Source organism: Aquarana catesbeiana, linkage group LG01 (assembly GCF_042186555.1).
Source record: "Aquarana catesbeiana isolate 2022-GZ linkage group LG01, ASM4218655v1, whole genome shotgun sequence".
Classification (NCBI taxonomy): Eukaryota; Metazoa; Chordata; class Amphibia; order Anura; family Ranidae; genus Aquarana; species Aquarana catesbeiana.
Window position 1 is genome coordinate 40,986,843 of NC_133324.1, and position 18,630 is coordinate 41,005,472.

General features: G+C 44.3%; 1 protein-coding gene across 1 annotated transcript in view; it reads right to left on the reverse strand.

The window, feature by feature from the left end:
• Nucleotides 1-18,630, reverse strand: part of LOC141140901 (vomeronasal type-2 receptor 26-like) — a 173,774-nt gene that overhangs the window by 71,994 nt on the left and 83,150 nt on the right. The window contains exons 2-4 of the mRNA XM_073628474.1: nt 12,948-13,239; nt 7,684-8,466; nt 1,142-1,375 (exon numbers count right to left, since the gene is read on the reverse strand). Of these exons, the coding sequence (XP_073484575.1) occupies nt 1,142-1,375; nt 7,684-8,466; nt 12,948-13,239 (1,309 nt within the window). The remainder of the gene's footprint in view (nt 1-1,141; nt 1,376-7,683; nt 8,467-12,947; nt 13,240-18,630) is intronic.

Consider the following 18,630-nt stretch of genomic DNA (forward strand, 5'->3'; position numbering starts at 1 on the left):
TCAAATGACACTGTCTCTCTGTCTATCTTGTTTTTTAACATTTTTACACTTTTTTGTGAAATGGTAGGGGTACAATGTTACAATGTTAACGGGTACCCCGTTACCAATTCACATGAGGGCGGGATCTGGGGGTCCCCTTGTTAAAGGGGGCTTTTAGATTCCGATAATCCCCCTGCCCGCATACCCCCACAACCACCAGCAAGGGTTGTGGGGATGAGGCCCTTGTCCCCATCAACATGGAGACAAGGTGCTTTGGGGAGCTACCCCAAAGCACCCTCCCCATGTTGAGGGCATGTGGCCTGGTATGGTTTAGGAGGGGGGGCACTCTCTTGTCCCCTCTCTTTTCCTGCGGCCTGCCAGGTTGCGTGCTCGGATAATGGTCTGGTATCGATTTTGGGGACTCCACTCCATTCTTTTTTAAATTTGGCACAGGGTTCCCCTTAATTTCCATTTCAGACCTGAAGGGCCTGATATAGATTTTAGGGGGACCCCCACATAATTTTTTTTATTTTGGTTCAGGGTTCCCCTTAATATTCATACCAGATCCAAAAGGCCTGGTAATGGACTGGGGGGTGGAACCCATGCCCTTTTTTTCAATTACTTCTATCCATATTGCCGAGACCAGACAATTCATTACAGCCGCGATCAGTTTTAAATTAAATTTTTTCTATTAGAAATGTCATTTTGCTGTGGTACTGTTCTAAACTCAAGAAAACTGTGCCACTTTACAGGCATACTATAGACACCCCCTAGGCACGATATTTAAAGGAATATTTCATTTTTATTGATTCATTTTAAGCATTAAAAAAAATCACTGCTCCCGAAAAAAACGTCAATTTAAAAAAAAAAATTGCATTGCTACATGTCCCCTGGGGCAGGACCCGGGTCCCCAAACACTTTTTATGACAATAACTTGCATATAAGCCTTTAAAATTAGCACTTTGTATTTTTTATGTTTGTGTTCATAGACTTTAACAGTGTTCGTGGGTTCTTCCAAATTGTCTGTCTGTTCGATTTGTTCTGGTGCAAACCGATCCAGGGGGTGTTCGGGTCAACCCCAATTGTTACACATCTGTTGTGAAAACTGTCCATTAGGCGGCCAATGTTATGAAAAGTGAGTGCCACATGTTCTCCTCCTCACCGTATTATTGTCTTCATCCCAGGTTATTTTGTTGAGGTCAATGTGAAGTTGGTCTTCTTCTTTACCCCAAGGAGTGTACGAACCAACATCAGTAGACTTTGTTCCAGAGTGGCGGTTAGACTTCTTCCAATGTACTATTTGGTAGTGGAATGGAAATTCACCGTTTTCATCAAAGAAGGTGATTGTGTATGCTGTCTTATATGGATTTTTTATTTGTTTCACATATTTATGCAGCTGGAGGACAGAAAAACCTCAAACAAGTTAAAACTTAGGTTTAAACAATTTATATGTTGCTTTCCCTTGTTTCTCCATCTCCCTTTATCAATTCAATATACAGTGTGTGTGTGTATATATATATATATATATATATATATATATATATATATATATATATATATATATATATATATATATACTTATTGTAGAGAATCAGAGGGGTGGACAGCTGGCTCAGAGACAGTCCGGTAAAACAAAAGTGGCTTTATTCAGAAAAATGGCAAAAATAAACATAAGATCAGATAGACTTGTCTTGTCACATGGTTGTGCACACAGGTACAGCTCACAGTTCAGCAGCACACAGGCTTACAGGTAATAGTTCATGGCTCCAATCAGAGCTACAGTTTTTATGTGGTTAAGCTCACCCAGCAGGTACGCCATCCAGCAGTGGACATTTTCACACAGCGTGCTGCTGTGTCTCTCTCTCCTACTCAAACAGCTCCTCTCTGACACTTTCAGCCCAGCTGACAATAAGCAGGTCTGAAAGGGAAGTACCTGCCCTCTTCGATTAACCCTTTTTTAACCCTGCCTCAGGCTGACCCTCTACATATCCCCCCTTTGTTCCAGGCCAGGGGTCTGGACACCACGAATCCAGTGGCAATAGACCCGGGAATAGGGCATCCGCATTCTGATGTACCTTTCCTGCTCTATGTACCACTACAAACCTGAAGTCCTGTAGAGCAAGGAACCACCGGATGATTCTGGAGTTTTTATCTTTATTTTGGACCATCCATGTAAGGGGTGCATGATCTGAAACTAACTTGAAGGGTCGGCCCAACAAGTAGTAGCGGAGTGTCTCCAAAGCCCATTTTATTGCGAGACACTCCCTTTCCACAATGGAATAATTCCTCTCAGCTGATATGAGCTTCCGGATCAAGCACACGAGGTTCTCATCCCCCAATCATATGGGACAGTACTGCACCCAGACCCAACTTTAGGCATCTGTTTGTACCTGGAGCTCTTTTTGGAAGTCGGGAGCTACCAACACTGGTTCCTGGCACAAAGCTTGCTTCAACTGGCAGAACGCTGCTTCTGCTTCTGCACTCCACTGAACAACAGTTGCGTTCTTTCCCTTGGTGAGACCAGTCAGAGGCACTGCTAGACTAGAAAAGTTGGGGACAAACCTCCTATAATAGCCTACAATGCCAAGAAAAATAAGCACTTGTTTCTTTGTGAGTGAATGGGGCCATTTCTGAATAGCCTCCACCTTGTTTAGTTGGGGTTTAATCACGCCCCTGCCTACAACATACCCCAGGTAGCGGCCTCCTCCAACCCAACCTTGCTCTTTTCCAGGTTCACTGTAAACCCCACCCTTCGGAGTGCATCCAAGACCAACTGAACCTTTGGTAAGTGACTCTCCCAGTCCTGACTAAAGATGACAATGTCATCAAGATAGGCTCCTGAGAATTCCTTATGAGGTCTCAGGACAAAGTCCATGGCCCTCTGGAAAGTGGCTGGGGCCCCATGTAACCCAAACGACATTCAGGCATACTGCCATAACCCCTCTAGTGTGGCAAATGCAGTTTTTTCTTTTGATTCCGGGGAAAGCGGGATCTGCCAGTATCCCTTGGTCAAATCAAGAGTGGTGATGTAGCGGGCCGGTCCTAATCTCTCGATTAACTCATCCACCTGGGGCATGGGATACGCATCTGGCTTGGAGACTTCATTTAATTTGTGAAAGTCATTGCAGAACTGCCAGGTTCCATTCAGCTTGGGTACAAGGACTATAGGGCTGGACCAGCTACTTGAAGACTCCTCAATGATCCCAAGGTCCAACATACTCTTAAGCTCAGCCAAGACAATATTCCGGTGAGCTTCGGGTATGCAGTAGGGTTTGAGGTTTACTCGAACACCAGGGTCTGCGATGACATTATGTTCAATTACCAAGGTTAGGCCCGGCAGGTTTGAAAAAATGTCTCGATTCCTCTGCAAAAACTCCCAGGACTCCTGTTTTTGAGAAGGGGAGAGAGCCTCTGCAATCCCTATGTTCTTAATCTGAGCATCAGGGTCTTCCGGGACCTTCAGACTGACTGTAAAAACCGGTTTATCTTTCCATGGTTTGATCCAATTGACGTGGTAAATCTGGTAGGGTTTACGTTTGGTGGGCTGATGGGCTTTATTGTTGACCCTGCCCACCCTCTCAACTATCTCAAAGGGTCCTTGCCACTTGGCAAAAAACTTACTCTCAGGCACTCAGACCAGCACCCGATCCCCAGGTTTAAACTCTCTAACCTTGGCAGATCGGTTGCATACAAGACTCTGGGCGTTTTGCGCAGCTTGCAAATGTTTCCGTACTATGGGCATAACTTTTGTTATTCGGTCCTGCATTTGAGAGACGTGTTCTACCACACTCTGATACGGGGAAGCTTCTTGTTCCCACGCCTCTTTCATTATGTCCAGTAGTCCACGGGGGTATCTCCCATAAACCAACTCAAAAGGGGAGAATCCCGTGGAGGCCTGGGGTACCTCTCTTATGGCAAACAACAAGGGAGGCAACAAGCAATCCCAATCCCCACCATCCTCCGCAAATGCTTTCTTTAGCATTTCCTTTAAGGTTTTGTTGAACCGCTCCACTAACCCATCAGTTTGTGGGTGATACACTGAAGTCCGCAAGTGTTTAATCTTAAACAGTTTACAGAGTTTCTTCATCACTTTTGACATGAACGGGGTCCCTTGGTCTGTCAAGATCTCGGATGGGAGCCCTGTTCTCATGAACATCTGAAACAACTCCTGTGCGATGACCTTGGATGAGCAAATTCTTAAAGGGACCGCTTCCAGGTACCTAATGGCATAGTTGAGGACAACTAAAATGTATTGGTGTCCCCTAGCTGACTTAGTTAAGGGGACCCACCAAGTCCATGGCTATGCGATCAAAGGGAACCTCGATAATTGGAAGCGGTACCAGCGGACTGCAAAAATGGGGTGTTGGAGCGGTTCTTTGACAGGTAGGGAAGGACTCACAGTAGTCCTTAATTTCTCGATATACACCTGCCAAAAAAAACTGTAAAACCCGTTTCTGAGTTTTAGCTGCTCCAAGGTGACTCCCAAGTACATGACTATGAGCCAAATGCAACATCCTAGACATAAAAAGTTTGGGTACCACCAGTTGTTCCAACACTTCTTTATTGACTTTAGTTACTCGGTACAACTAGTCATGATTCACAGTAAAATAGGGGAACTGCACGTCTGCCCCATGGTGCTGTGGTTCACCGTTTAAGACAGTGGCCTGCTCCCTGTGAAGGATCAAAGTGGGGTCCCTCATCTGAGCACTAAGGAAATCTTCCCGAGAGCCCCCGAGATCTGACATATCTGGCTCAGAGGAGATACTTTCTGCTTCCAATCTCGCAAACACCTCCAGGGAACCGGGTTCACTTCCTGCAGGTTTAGCAACCTGGTACTGATCCTTAGTAACAACAATACAGTATTATTTAACACCTCTGTGGGTTTCTGGAAACCCCAGAACTTTTGAGCTTTTGCTCATACAAGTCCCAAAACATGGGGAAGTCTTGCCCGATTAGTAATCCCGGGACCACCCCAACTTTTAGTGTAGCCATTCCTGTTGGTGTACACAGGGGCACACAGGCCACCGGATAGTTTTTAAAATCACCATGCACACAGATGACCCCAACCAGCTTTCTTGGCAACCCATCCGATCCGAGCAGGTTAACAGCACTCCCAGAGTCAAGGAATGCTACCACCTCCAGTCCATTGACCTGCACCACACACTCATGTGGATTTAGGCTGGTTGCAGCACATAATGCATGGGCATACATGGAGCAATTGGTTCTTCCTGACTTGGACACTGGGCCACCAGATGACACAGTTGATGGCAGGACCAACAGCGAACCTCACGGGGTTCCCCCTGTCAGTTCCCTGGAAGCTTAGGTCCTAGGGTGCTCCTGGTAGTTGTATAATACCTCTGAGCAGCCACTATGTGATCACCGGGAGCCACAATGGTGCTGGAACGCACTTCTTTGGAATGGGCCAGAGGGACTCTCCTGTAACTTTTCTGCACAACTGTAGCACTCAACAGTTGCAGCCATCTCATCCAGGCACTGAGGCTCGGTGGAGCTCAGTGGGTAGCCCATGCAGGAAACGGTCAAGTGCGACTCTTTCCACAATATGAGTGGTTGTCTTTTCCTCAGGTTTCAGCCAATCTTGAAACAAGTGCATCAGGTGGTAGAGCTGCGCATGGGCAAGCTTAGTCTTGTCAAAGTGCCAGCCATGGATTCAGTTTAGTCACTCCCAGCCTTGCTAGGATTTCTGCTTTCAGGAGCTTATAATCCCGTGCTGATTCAGGGGTCAAGTCACAGTACGCTTGTTGGGGGTCTCCAGTCAGGAAAGGAGCAAGTACATCTGCCCAGTCTTTATCAGGCAGACCTTCCCTTGCTGCAATCTGCTCAAGCAATGCTAGGTATGCTTCCACGTTGTCTAAGGCCATCATCTTTTGCAGGGTCCGCTGCACTGCCTTCCGGGGGTCACTCTTTACAGCAGGGTCACCTTTCATCATTTCAGCCTGCTGGGTCACCACCTTTTGTAATCCCGCTATCTATTCACTCAGTAAGCGGTTTGTTTCCTGTTGTACAGCGACTGTCTGCACCAGGATCTGCTCCTGCCGAGCCCGTGCTTGCACAAGGGCCTGCTGGGCCTCCTGATGGTGGGCCTGCACTTGTGTATTAGCCAGTACCAGCTGCTTAACCATGTCCTCCATGACTTGTTCAGAAAATTTCACCGTCTGTGCAGCTTTAACCCAGGACATGGGATTGGACCGGACTCCTCAAACTGCCCGATGCACGCTCCACCAATTGTAGGGGATCAGAGGGGTGGACAGCTGGCTCAGAGACAGTCCAGTAAAACAAAAGTGGCTTTATTCAGAAAAATGGCAAAAATAAACATAGGATAAGACAGACTTGTCTTGTCACACGGTTGTGCACACAGGTACAGCTCACAGTTCAGCAGAACACAGGCTTACAGGTAATAGTTCATGGCTCCAATCAGAGCTACAGTCTTTATGTGGTTAAGCTTACCCAGCAGGTACACCATCCAGCAATGGACATTTTCACACAGCGTGCTGCTGTGTCTCTCTCTCCTACTCAAACAGCCCCTCTCTGACACTTTCAGCCCAGCTAACAATAAGCATATCTGAAGGGGAAGTACCTGCCTACTTCGATTAATAACCCCTTCATAACCCTGCCCCAGGCTGACCCTCTACAATATATATATATATATATATATATATATATATATATATATATATATATATATATATATATATATATATATATATATATATATATATATATATATATATATATATTGTGACATTGGGGGATGTCTAGCTTAGTGATAGATGCATTTTAAGTGAGTTCACAGCCAACAGGAACTAAGGTTTATGGGCATGGTAGCCCACTTTTATTGAAAGTAACAAAAAGATGAAAGTTCACATACGTACATATATTTTATAAACCTTTTCTGTTTCTATTACGTACTAGACGTGCAATTCATTTAGTTCCAAATTTGTTTTTTAACAAATTTAGACAACATCGTTATTTCGGAAATATCCGAATTTCCAAATTTTTCTGAATACTAGAAAATTTGAAAATTAAAAAAGTCACAAAGTCGAAAGTTCAGAAATTCGAAAATTCAAAAATTTAAAAATTGAAAATTCAGAAATTTGAAATTTAAAAAATCTGGAAATTTGAAAAATCAGAAATTAGGAATTCTAACAATAAGAATGAAAATCCGAAAATTCAAAAGAACAAAAATGCGAACAAAAGAACAAAAATCCGACAATTTTAAAACCCGAAAACACAAAAATCTGAAATAATAACTAAATAATAATAACTTAACTATTACTAACGATTAAATTATATGTATTGTAATTTCCTTTCAAATTTGGCTGTTACGAATTTATCCAGAGTCATAAATTATCCGTCATAATGAATGCCATATCTAAACGAATGGAACGCAATCAATTAATAATAATAAATAACAATAATAATACTAATAAAAACGCATTATTATTATTTATTATTATTTAGTTTTGTTCCATTTGTTTAGCTGCACCATTCTTTATTTTGGATAATTTGTAACTTCAGATAAATTTGTATTTGTTACATTCACTAACAGCCAAATGTGAAAGGAATTTCCAATACCTATAATGTAATAGTTAGTTATTATTAGTTAGTTAGTTATCATTTTGCTTTTTTGGAATTTTTTGAATTTTTGTTAAATAATTTACAGACTATTGCACTATACTGTTTTACCTGCTTAAATCTGTTAATTTTAAAACTGTGATTAAACTTGTTAAAAAAATGTATAGCTTCAGCCATAGCTTCTACTGCAATATACACTCGTAGAGATTCTTCGCAAAGCATACTTCTTTTAATTTGCTGAAAATAGACTCTCACGAAACTCTGACTAAAAATAGTAAAGTTTTGGAAATAAATATTTTTCCCATTTTCAGTTGATGTTATATTGTAAAATGTAATGATCAGATCATCCATTAGCTGTCCAATTTGTGAATGTCTTGACAATAGATTGTCATCAAACGGACTTTCATCAATAAGAATTTGCGGATCATTCAACTGTAAAGACAAACTTGTTATAAAACTTGTCAAAAAGGTTATCATCTTGATTTCACCTGAAGTCCAGCCTGGGGGAAGGATAAGCATATTGTTTATATTGAACAGATAGTATTCAAAAAGGTATCCCCGAGCATTGCTTGTGAAGGAACCACAAAGTATTAAAACTTTACAATGCACTTTACTAAGTGTGTCTTTCCACTGATTCATTGTAGCAGAATTCATGGTCATTCTTTTTTCAAAAGCCACACAAATCTCCTGGGAAGCCAAATTTCTCTTCAGAATTTGCGCTTCATTCTCTCCGGCATCATTGTCTGAAAAAAGTATTCCAACCCAGTTCCAGCCAAAATGTTTCACTAGTTTGGCAATTGCTAAATAATAGACATAATCATTCTGAACGGTCCTGAATACATGCGGGTAAAGGAGTCGGTCACTTAAAGAGTAATCGGTGGCTCCATAGCTGATCTGAAAGGAGGAGGATTAACTATTATCAGGGCATCAGAATAGGCAGTGTCGCTGGTGGAGCTTTGATGGTCGCAATGGTGACCCTGCCTATGCTCTAGGGGACCGTGAAGCCTTCTTTTCACATTAGGTTTTACACTTTAGCATTCACTGGAACAGATCCCTGTATTGTCCTCCTGCAGCCTCTGAAAGACTGCTTCTCCTCCTTTCCCTCTCGTCGGCATTCTGCAGCTGCTGGAGGAAAATACAGGGGATCTGTTCCAGTATATGCTGCCCCTCCCACTCCTCCTATCCAGGTTCCTCCTGCTTCCCGGGCCACTTACTGTATGTGCTCCCCTGGTACCCCCTCCCACAGCACTGCCGACTTTACCTCTTCTCCCGCCATCTGCGGTGCAGGATTGCTTCAGGATGTAGAACAGGGAAGGGGCTGGTAAATTCATAATTTACAGGCCGCTATCCTTTCTGAATGAAAACAGTGAGTGATCAGTACTGATCACTTACTGTGTTCATTTATAACTGTGTTTACTATGCTTTGGTTTGTGAATGAACAAGGAGGATGTGCTCTTCCTGTTCATTCACTGTGTAGCTAAGGCTGCAGTGATGGAGATTGAGGACTGTGTCCTCATTTTAATTTCACTGTCTCAAAAATGAGACATCAAGGGTCTGTTTAGACTCCTGATATTTCACCAAAGCTCCTTAACCACTTCAGCCCCAGAAGAATTTACCCCCTTTCCTGACCAGAGCACTTTTTGGGATTGGGCACTGCATCGATTTAACTGACAATTGCACAGTCGTGCAACGTTGTACCCAAACAAAATTAACGTCCTTTTTTTCCCACAAATAGAGCTTTCTTGTAGTGGTATTTGATCACCTCTGTGGTTTTTATTTTTTGTGCTGTAAACAAAAAAAGAGCGACAATTTTGAAAAAATGCAATATTTTTTACTTTTAGCTATAATAAATATCCCCCAAAAATATATAAAAAAATGTTTTTTTCCCTCAGTTTAGGCCGATATGTATTCTTCTACATATTTTTGGTAAAAAAAACCCACAATAAGCGTATAATGATTGGTTTGCGCAAAATTTATAGCGTCTACAAAATAGGGGATAGTTTTATGGCATTTTTATTTTTAATTTTTTTTTATTAGTAATGGCAATGATCTGCGATTTTTATCGGGACTGAGACATTATGGCGGACACATCGTAAACTTTTGACACTATTTTGGGACCATTGTCATTTAACCGTGACACGATTGCGGGCACCTGGCGGACATCGAGTCCGCGGGTCCTGCGGTCATGGAGAACACAGCAGGCGCGCACACCGGTGCGCATGCCCCCGCAGCACCGCTTCTTAAAGAGGACGTACCTTTACACCCTTTTGCCCGCCAGCGCCATTCTGCCGACGTAAATCCACGTGCGCTGGTCAGCAAGCCGTTGATAAAGGGCTGATAAAAAATTGTAGAAAATAATAAAAATAAATAAATAACAAAGGTAAAAACAACTGATATTGTTCACTGCCCTATTGACACCATCCACTGTTCTACTGACTCCGTTCTCTGCACTACTGACAAAGTCCACAGCCATACTGACACTGTCCATTTCTCTACTGACTGAAACCTTCCACTACCCTACTGACACCATTCACTGTGGGATGGTCAGAGCAGAGAACATGGGGTATTCATTGTGAAGAGGAGGGGGTGGGGGGATGGTGGGGGTGGTAAAAATGTTATTAGCTGTGAAGACAACAATCCTTGCACCGGCCCTGACTATTAACTATAATGTTACTATATTTCAAAGTTACATTCATATACAGTTGGCGCTAAAACTATAATTAGAGACTGCACTATACAAATATTTAAAAATACAACTGATCTTTTAGATTAAATTGGCTAAATACATTTCAGGTGCATTAAAACAAAACATTTATTTCTATATACTGTAGAATGCAGCCAGAGCCTGGGTAGAAAAGCCGGCCCCTGCCAGCATGCTGTAGAGAAGGATCCTTGCTCTCTGTTGTTGAAACAGTGGTCTACCTGCAGAGGTACGATACGCCCCGGGTTTAGTCAAATCTGTGGCTCTCCAATCAGCAAGGGTCATAAGTATTATATGATACAGCTTGGGTTTATCAGTGGACATGTTGGACCTCTGCAGAGAGACCACTGTTTTCACATAGAGAACAGTGACCTTTCTCTGCAGCAGGCTGGCAGGGACAGGCGTCCCTACTTAGGCTAAATTATACATACCCACTATGTAAAAACTATGCAAATCAGGAGACTCAACATCAAGGTGGCTTTACTTGTGATCTGCTTGCTTTGGATCACCGATTCTGGCTAGCCAGAAAAAACTGTTTACCCACATTTTCAAAAAGAAGTCAGCAAAAGATAAACTATGTTTCTATCAGTATATATTCATAAAGATGTCATTTATATTTATAACTACAAACTCTAGCACAGCTTTGTATTCATTTTGATTAAAGCCTAGTTGAAACCTACTTTATGTTTCTTGTGTTCCCCGTTGACAGCTGAATGTAAAAAACAATGGCAACAATAAAAAGAAGAAAACAAAAAAAAGAGCGGGGGTCCCTCCCATTCCATACCAGGCACTTCAGGTGTGGTATGGTTTTTAAGGGGAATCCCACACCAAAATGAAAAAAAAAAAAAAAAAGGCTTGGGGTCCCCTCATAATCCATACCAAACCCTTATCCAAGCATACAGCTTGGTAGACCAGGAAAGGGGAGGGGGGTGGGCGAGCGTCCTCCCTCCTGAACTATACCAGGCCACATTCACTCAACATGGGGGGGTGCTTTGAGGTAGGGGACTCCCCTCCAAAGCACCTAGTCTCCATGTTGATGAGCACAAGGGCCTTTTCCCCACAGCCCTGGCCCAGTGGTTGTGGGGGTGCGGGGGAGGACTTATCGGGATCTGGTAGCCCCATTAACAAGAGGGCCCCCAGATCCAGTCCCCCTATGTGAAAGAGTATGGGTTACACACAGAACACACAGTTTTTGACAAGTCCTTTATTACAAAAACAAACACAATATCCCCCAGTGTAGATCCATCATCAATCGTGATGAACGCTGGTTACTGACCCCCCCAAAAAAAGGTCCTCACATGATGAAGGCTGCTGTCATCTGATAGCTCTGCTGAATTCCACTGCTAATAAACTAAAGGGCAGGGACACCCGGGGATGTCACTATATAGCCCCCCTTGTGACATCATTTTTTACTATATACCCATGGGGGATAGGATCTGGGGGCCCCTTGTTGAAAGGGGCTTCAAGATTCTGATAAGGCCTCTGCCTGCAGACCCCCAAAACCACCGGCCAGGGTTTTGGGAAAGAGGCCCTTTGTACCCATCAACATGAGGACAAGGTGTTTTAGTGATATCACTGTATGGCCCTGCCCCCTGGTAATGTCATCGAATAGGACATGCTGGGCAGATGACATCACATGGGGCGGAGTCACCCAATGATATCACCTGTCAGTCTTTGGAAGCCTTTGTGCAGGCTTTTCTTTTTTTTTTTTTTGGGTCAGCAGCCAGCATTCATCGTAATTGAAGATGGATCTACTCCTGGGGACAGTTTAATTTTTTTAAAATAAAGGGCTTGTCAAAAACTGCCTCCTGTGTTTATTTACAAAACACTTTTTTTTTGATGAATGAGTAGGGGTACTGTTCTCTTTCACATAGGGGGGACCAGGATCTGGGGCCCCTTTGTTAAAGGAGGCTTCCAGATTCCGATAAGCCCCCCGCCCACAGATCCCCACAATCACTGGCCAGGGTTGTGGGGAAGTGGCTTTGGTGACATCACCGTATGGCCCTGTATCCTTGTGACGTCATCGACTGGGGCATGCTGGGCCAATGACATCATAAGGGGTGGGGTCGCCCAGTGACATAATCGGGTGGCCCCACCTTTTAATGTAATTAGTGGCGGGAGGTGGTGAAGCTGTCATTCGGCTGGAGCCTTCCTACTCCGTGGTACAATTTTTTTTTTTTTTAATAATGCACTTCTCAAAAGTTGCCTCCCGTAATTACACAACACTTTTTTTTTTTGGTGAATGAGCAGAGGTGCTATGTACCCCATACTCATCCACATGGAGGGGCTGGATCTGAGGGCCCCCTTGTTAAAGGAGGCTTCCATATTCCAATAAGCCCCTCACCCGCAGACCCCAAAAATGTCCCCATTGTCGCCATTTTTTTTTTAAAATTGGTCAAACAGCCTGCTTAAGCGTTTTTTGGTCCAGTGTTTTTCCAGCATTTTTTTAGCTCCCGGTGTGCATGAAGCCTAATGATGGAAAATGGGATAAAATCCTTAGTGATTGTGCTAGGGGTGTCTTCATTTGTTTGACTGACTGCATTTTAAAAAACTTTAATTGTTAGAGTTTATATACACTTTAACTTTCACAGACTGTCATGTTTTTATAAAATGTATATTGTTTTCTCTGTTGACTTAGAATATTATTACAAATATACAAGTACTTTTCACTCACCTGTGTGTATCTGTACAATCCAAGGATTTGGGCGATTGGGATTGTAGTGGATGAATATTGATCTCCAATAACACCAGCCAGCTTGACTTGTCCTTTACAGGAATAATTAGGAAATGTGCCATTTGGTCCAGATAAGATCTGCAGCACACTCTGTGCACCCTTCCTAGGTTCCAACCATGAATCAAATAGATGGAAGCCTAGAGTGATATTGGGTAAGATATCTGGATCCTGGTTAATAGTATCAATTGCATAAAGGAAAGCTAGGAGGTTCAAGTGATACCAGAAAGTCGGGCTACAAAAAAGATTTTTGTCCAAAACAGTACGTTAACATACACAGATATGTCAAATGTTTTAAAAATATTCATACATGTGATCAGCATTAAATATAGAGGGAAAAGCTTTTGGGCAATGCTTTCTGGGGAATGAATAAAACAAAGAAATAATGTTGAGTTAATGCTAAGTTTCACAAAGCATGTCTGTAAATTAGTCTCATCACTGAATGTTTAAACCAATCATGTGGCCTTTAAAGATCCAGAACACCTACTTGTGGAATGTTTTGGTATATTCTGCATAGGTCTGGCAGGTAATGATCAGCCAAACTGCCAATGTTCAGTTCAGCAGGTGTTCGGTGAACTTCATTGAAACCAGTTAAATTGAAAATGCTAATTTTCTGCTCTAATAGGCAAGAGGGTGTAAAAAAAAAGGGAGCGAGTACTACCTTCGAGAATAATGCAAGGGGAGGCGCAATCCTAGGAGGTTGTCATATGACATCCCCCCAGAACAACAGTGCTCCCACCCGACCATCATTTTACAATCGGCTGGGCGGGAAGGCGTTAAAGTGAACCAGACTGCTGGTTGGAAGCAAAACAGTGGGGACCTTGAGTGGAGAGTGAACAAGTCTTGCTTTTTGACTGCTGGTGATTGCTGGGTTGCATTTTTAGGTTCTTTTTGGGGCTTTTCCTTGTAGCTTTTTAACACCTTTTTCTGACACTTTTTAAACAGCTCTTTTTTACTTTGCTTCCCTCAGCTTACCATTTAAGGGGAGTGGTTAATTGGTCAGGGGTGCTTGAGACCTATATAACCTTCTATAGAACTCATTGTGTGCCTGCTCATCTTTGAGCTTGCTGGAACTCTGTCCAAGTGGAACTGGTCTAAGTGGTGAGTTAAAAACCAGAGTTAGTGGAACTGGTCTAAGTGGTGAGTTAAAAACCAGAGTTAGTGGAACTAGTCTAAGTGGTGAATTAAAAACCAGAGTTAGTAGAACTGGTCTAAATGGTTAGTTAAAAAAACAGAGTTTAAAACAGGAGGTTATAACAGGGGTCACAGTACCAGTGTAGAGTGAGTACCTGATTGTTGTCTGAGTAGTGTGTGTGGATCGTTAGTACTTGTGTATTGTGTACTGTGTACTTGTGTATTGTGAGTGCACGTAGGTCTGCGAGTGCATGTAGTTCTGCGAGTGCACATAGTTCTGCGAGTGCATGTAGTTCTGCGAGTGCACATAGTTCTGCGAGTGCCTGTGTATTGTCTTGTTGAGTATTAGTGTCAGGAAGCTAGTTGTTAGGTAATTTGGACAGGGTATAACCCCAAACCTCATTAAATTTACTAGGTACGATGCCCAGCAGTAGGGATGAGCCGAACACCCCCCTGTTCGGTTCGCACCAGAACATGCGAACAGGAAAAAAGTTCGTTCGAACATGCGAACACCGTTAAAGTCTATGGGACACGAACATGAATAATCAAAAGTGCTAATTTTAAAGGCTTATATGCAAGTTATTGTCATAAAAAGTGTTTGGGGACCTGGGTCCTGCCCCAGGGGACATGGATCAATGCAAAAAAAAGTTTTAAAAACGGCCGTTTTTTCAGGAGCAGTGATTTTAATAATGCTTAAAGTCAAACAATAAAAGTGTAATATCCCTTTAAATTTCGTACCTGGGGGGTGTCTATAGTATGCCTGTAAAGGGGCGCATGTTTCCTGTGTTTAGAACAGTCTGACAGCAAAATGACATTTTGAAGGAAAAAACTCATTTAAAACTACCCGCGGCTATTGCATTGTCGACAATACACATAGAAGTTCATTGATAAAAACGGCATGGGAATTACCCAAAGAGGCCCCCAGAACCAGGCATTCCCCGTGACGTCACAGGGAAGTCCCGTCAAGTCACCGTGCGTCAGAGGGGGGCGGGGTCACTGGGTGGCCCCGCCCCCCCCGTTATTTAAGAACTGTCAGACGAGGAGCGCCGTCACACAGCGGGAGCCTCCCTCCATGCCAGCATGGATTGCGGAGCGGCCCGGAGAAGAAAATGAAGAAGAGAAGAAGAGAAGAAAAGAAGAAAAGAAGAAGAGAAGAAGAGAAGAAGAGAAGAGCGGGAGCCTCACCCCCATGCCATGGGTGCGGAGCGGCCCGAGGAGAAGAAGATAGAAGACGCCGCGGAGGAGATGCTGGACGAGAACGCCGGAGGAAGAGCCAGAAGAACCAGAAGAACCAGAAGATGAAGGAAGATAGAAGAAGCATTTAAATAAAGGAATTGTCAAAAACTGTCTCTTGTCATTTTTAACATTTTTGACACTTTTTTCGTGAAATGGTAGGGGTACTTATGTACCCCCTTACCATTTCACACAGGGGGGGGCCGGGATCTGGGGGTCACCTTGTTAAAGGGGGCTTCCAGATTCCGATAAGCCCCCCGCCCGCAGACCCCCACAACCACCAGCCAGGGTTGTGGGGATGAGGCCCTTGTCCTCATCAACATGGGGACAAGGTGTTTTGGGGGGCTACCCCAAAGCACCCTCCCAATGTTGAGGGCATGTGGCCTGGTACGGTTCAGGAGGGAGGGGGGCCGCACTCTCGTCCCCCCCTCTTTTCCTGCGGCCTGCCAGGTTGCGTGCTCGGATAAGGGTCTGGTATGGATTTTTGGGGGGACCCCACGCCGTTTTTTTTTTGGCGCGGGGTTCCCCTTAAAATCCATACCAGACCTGAAGGGCCTGGTATGGAATTTAGGGGGAACCCCACGTCATTTTTTTTTTAAAATTTTGGCCGGGGTTCCCCTTAATATCCATACCAGACCTAAAGGGCCTGGTATGGAATTTAGGGGGACCCCCACGTCATTTTTTTTTTTTTAATTTTGGTTCGGGGTTCCCCTTTGGGGAATTCCCATGCCGTTTTTATCAATAAACTTCTATGTGTATTGTCGGCAATGCAATAGCCGCGGGTAGTTTTAAATGAGTTTTTTCCTTCAAAATGTCATTTTGCTGTCAGACTGTTCTAAACACAGGAAACATGCGCCCCTTTACAGGCACACTATAGACACCCCCCAGGTACGAAATTTAAAGGGATATTACACTTTTATTGATTGACTTTAAGCATTATTAAAATCACTGCTCCTGAAAAAACGGCCGTTTTTAAAACTTTTTTTTGCATTGATCTATGTCCCCTGGGGCAGGACCCAGGTCCCCAAACACTTTTTATGACAATAACTTGCATATTAGCCTTTAAAATTAGCACTTTTGATTTCTCCCATAGACTTTTAAAGAGTGTTCAGCGGCATTCGAATTTGCCGCGAACACCCCAAATTGTTCGCTGTTCGGTGAACTTGCGAACAGCCAATGTTCGAGTCGAACATGAGTTCGACTCGAACTCGAAGCTCATCCCTACCCAGCAGGTGTGGAGAGGCAACTCTTTATACATCTTGCAGCATGTATGCGTTCCTTGATCATCCGATTGAGGGTGAATACTGCTGTGCAAAATGTAAGCACATTATTTGCCTGGAAGCCCAGGTTCTGAATCTGGGGAAGCAACTGTCAGCACTGAGAAGTCCCTCCATACTAAAGGAGAGCCAGGAATGTACATGGCAGGGGCCAGCACAGAGGCGGGTGGAGACAAAGAGGTGTAGGCACTAGGAAAGAGTAGATGGATGACAGTCAGGAAGGGTAGAGGGGAAGTGCCAGGGAGGCCCAATAAGTACGCTCCATTGAGTGACATTGGTGAAACCAGTCAGGGACCAGCACTGCTGGAGCTGAGGGACTCTCCTAGATGCCGGGGGAAGAACTCCCCCAGTGAGAGTGGGGGGAAAGCAAAGGGAAAGGAAAGACAGATTCTGGTGGTAGGGTACTCAATTCTTAGAAGGACAGAGAGGCCAATCTGTAAAAAAGACCTGAAGCGTCGAACAGTATGTTGTCTACCGGGCGCTCGGGTTCAGCATATCATGGATCTGGTGGACAGATTACTGGGAGGGACTGGGGAACACCCAGCTGCCATGGTGGATGTTGGCACCAATGACAAAGTCAGAGGCAGATGGAGTGTCCTAAAGAACGATTTTAGGGACTTGGGAGCTACAGTACCTGACCGCGAGATTGTGTTTCCAGCGCGATACTATTGCGCTGGTTCTCGGTGACAGGGCACTGTGCATGTCGCGCTGGCTCGCTCATCGGAAAAGGAAAACTTTTTTTCCTTTCGCGATGAGTGGCAGGCAGTGCTGACAGCTGTCTGGTATGAATCCTTAGGGGGGGAACGCCGCGCCAAATTTGAAATAAAAAACCGGCGTGGGTTCCCCCCCAGGGGCATACCAGGCCCTTAGGTCTGGTATGAATTGTAAGGGGAACCCCCTACGCCGAAAAATCATGTTGAGGGCATGCGGCCTGGTACGGCTCAGGAGGGGGGGGGCGCTCGCTCGTTGCCACCCCCTTTCCTGGCCGGCCGGGCTGCTTGCTCGGATAAGAGTCTGGTATGGATTTTAGGGGGGACCCCACGCCGGTTTTTTATTTAAAATTTGGCACGGCGTTCCCCCCTCAGGATTCATACCAGACAGCTGTCAGCACTGCCTGTCACTCATCGCGAAAGGAAAAAAAGTTTTCCTTTCCCAATGAGTGAGCCATCTCGGCGCTGGCTCCTGCGACGGGGCTCGCAGGTGTCAAATCTCGCTGAGAAATGCGGCGAGATTGACACAATATCGCGGTCACCTACTGTAAATTGAGGAAAAGGACCTCGAAGTTAGCATTCTCAGGAATATTACCGGCACATTGAGCCACACCAGAAAGGCAGAGGGAGATTAGGGAAAAAAACAAGTGGCTGAAGAGCTGGTGTAGTAAGGAGGGGTTTGGGTTCCTGGAGGACTGGGCTGACTTCTCAGTCGATAACTAGTACTATAGAAGGGATGGACTGCACCTAAATGAGGAGGGTGCAGATCTGCTGGGAATGAAGATGGCCAAAAAGTTAGAGGGGTTTTTAAACTAGGCGATGGGGGGGTCCGGAGGTAGAGATGGGGCATTAGTGGTAGGTTGACCAAAGCACATAAACCCAAGGTAAGTATAGTAGCAAGTTCTAGTTGCAATCTCGGAACACCCAATAAGAGGAGAATATGCGACTGGTCTAAACTACGTGGCATGTTCACCAATGCCAGGAGCCTGGCAGACAAGATGGGTGATCTAGAGATACTATTGTTCGAGGAGGATTTGGATTTTGTGGGAATTTCAGAGACCTGGTTCAACTGCTCTCATGATTGGCTGGCAACCATTCAAGGGTATACCTTTGATCACAAGGATAGAGAAGGTAAAAAAGAGGGAGGGGTATGCCTATATCAAGAATAATGTAAAAGTAAGTGTGAAAGATGACATCACTAAGGGAACTAGGGAGGAGGTGGAATCCTTTTGGGTAGAGCACCAAAGGGATGAAGTTAAGGGGAAAATAATA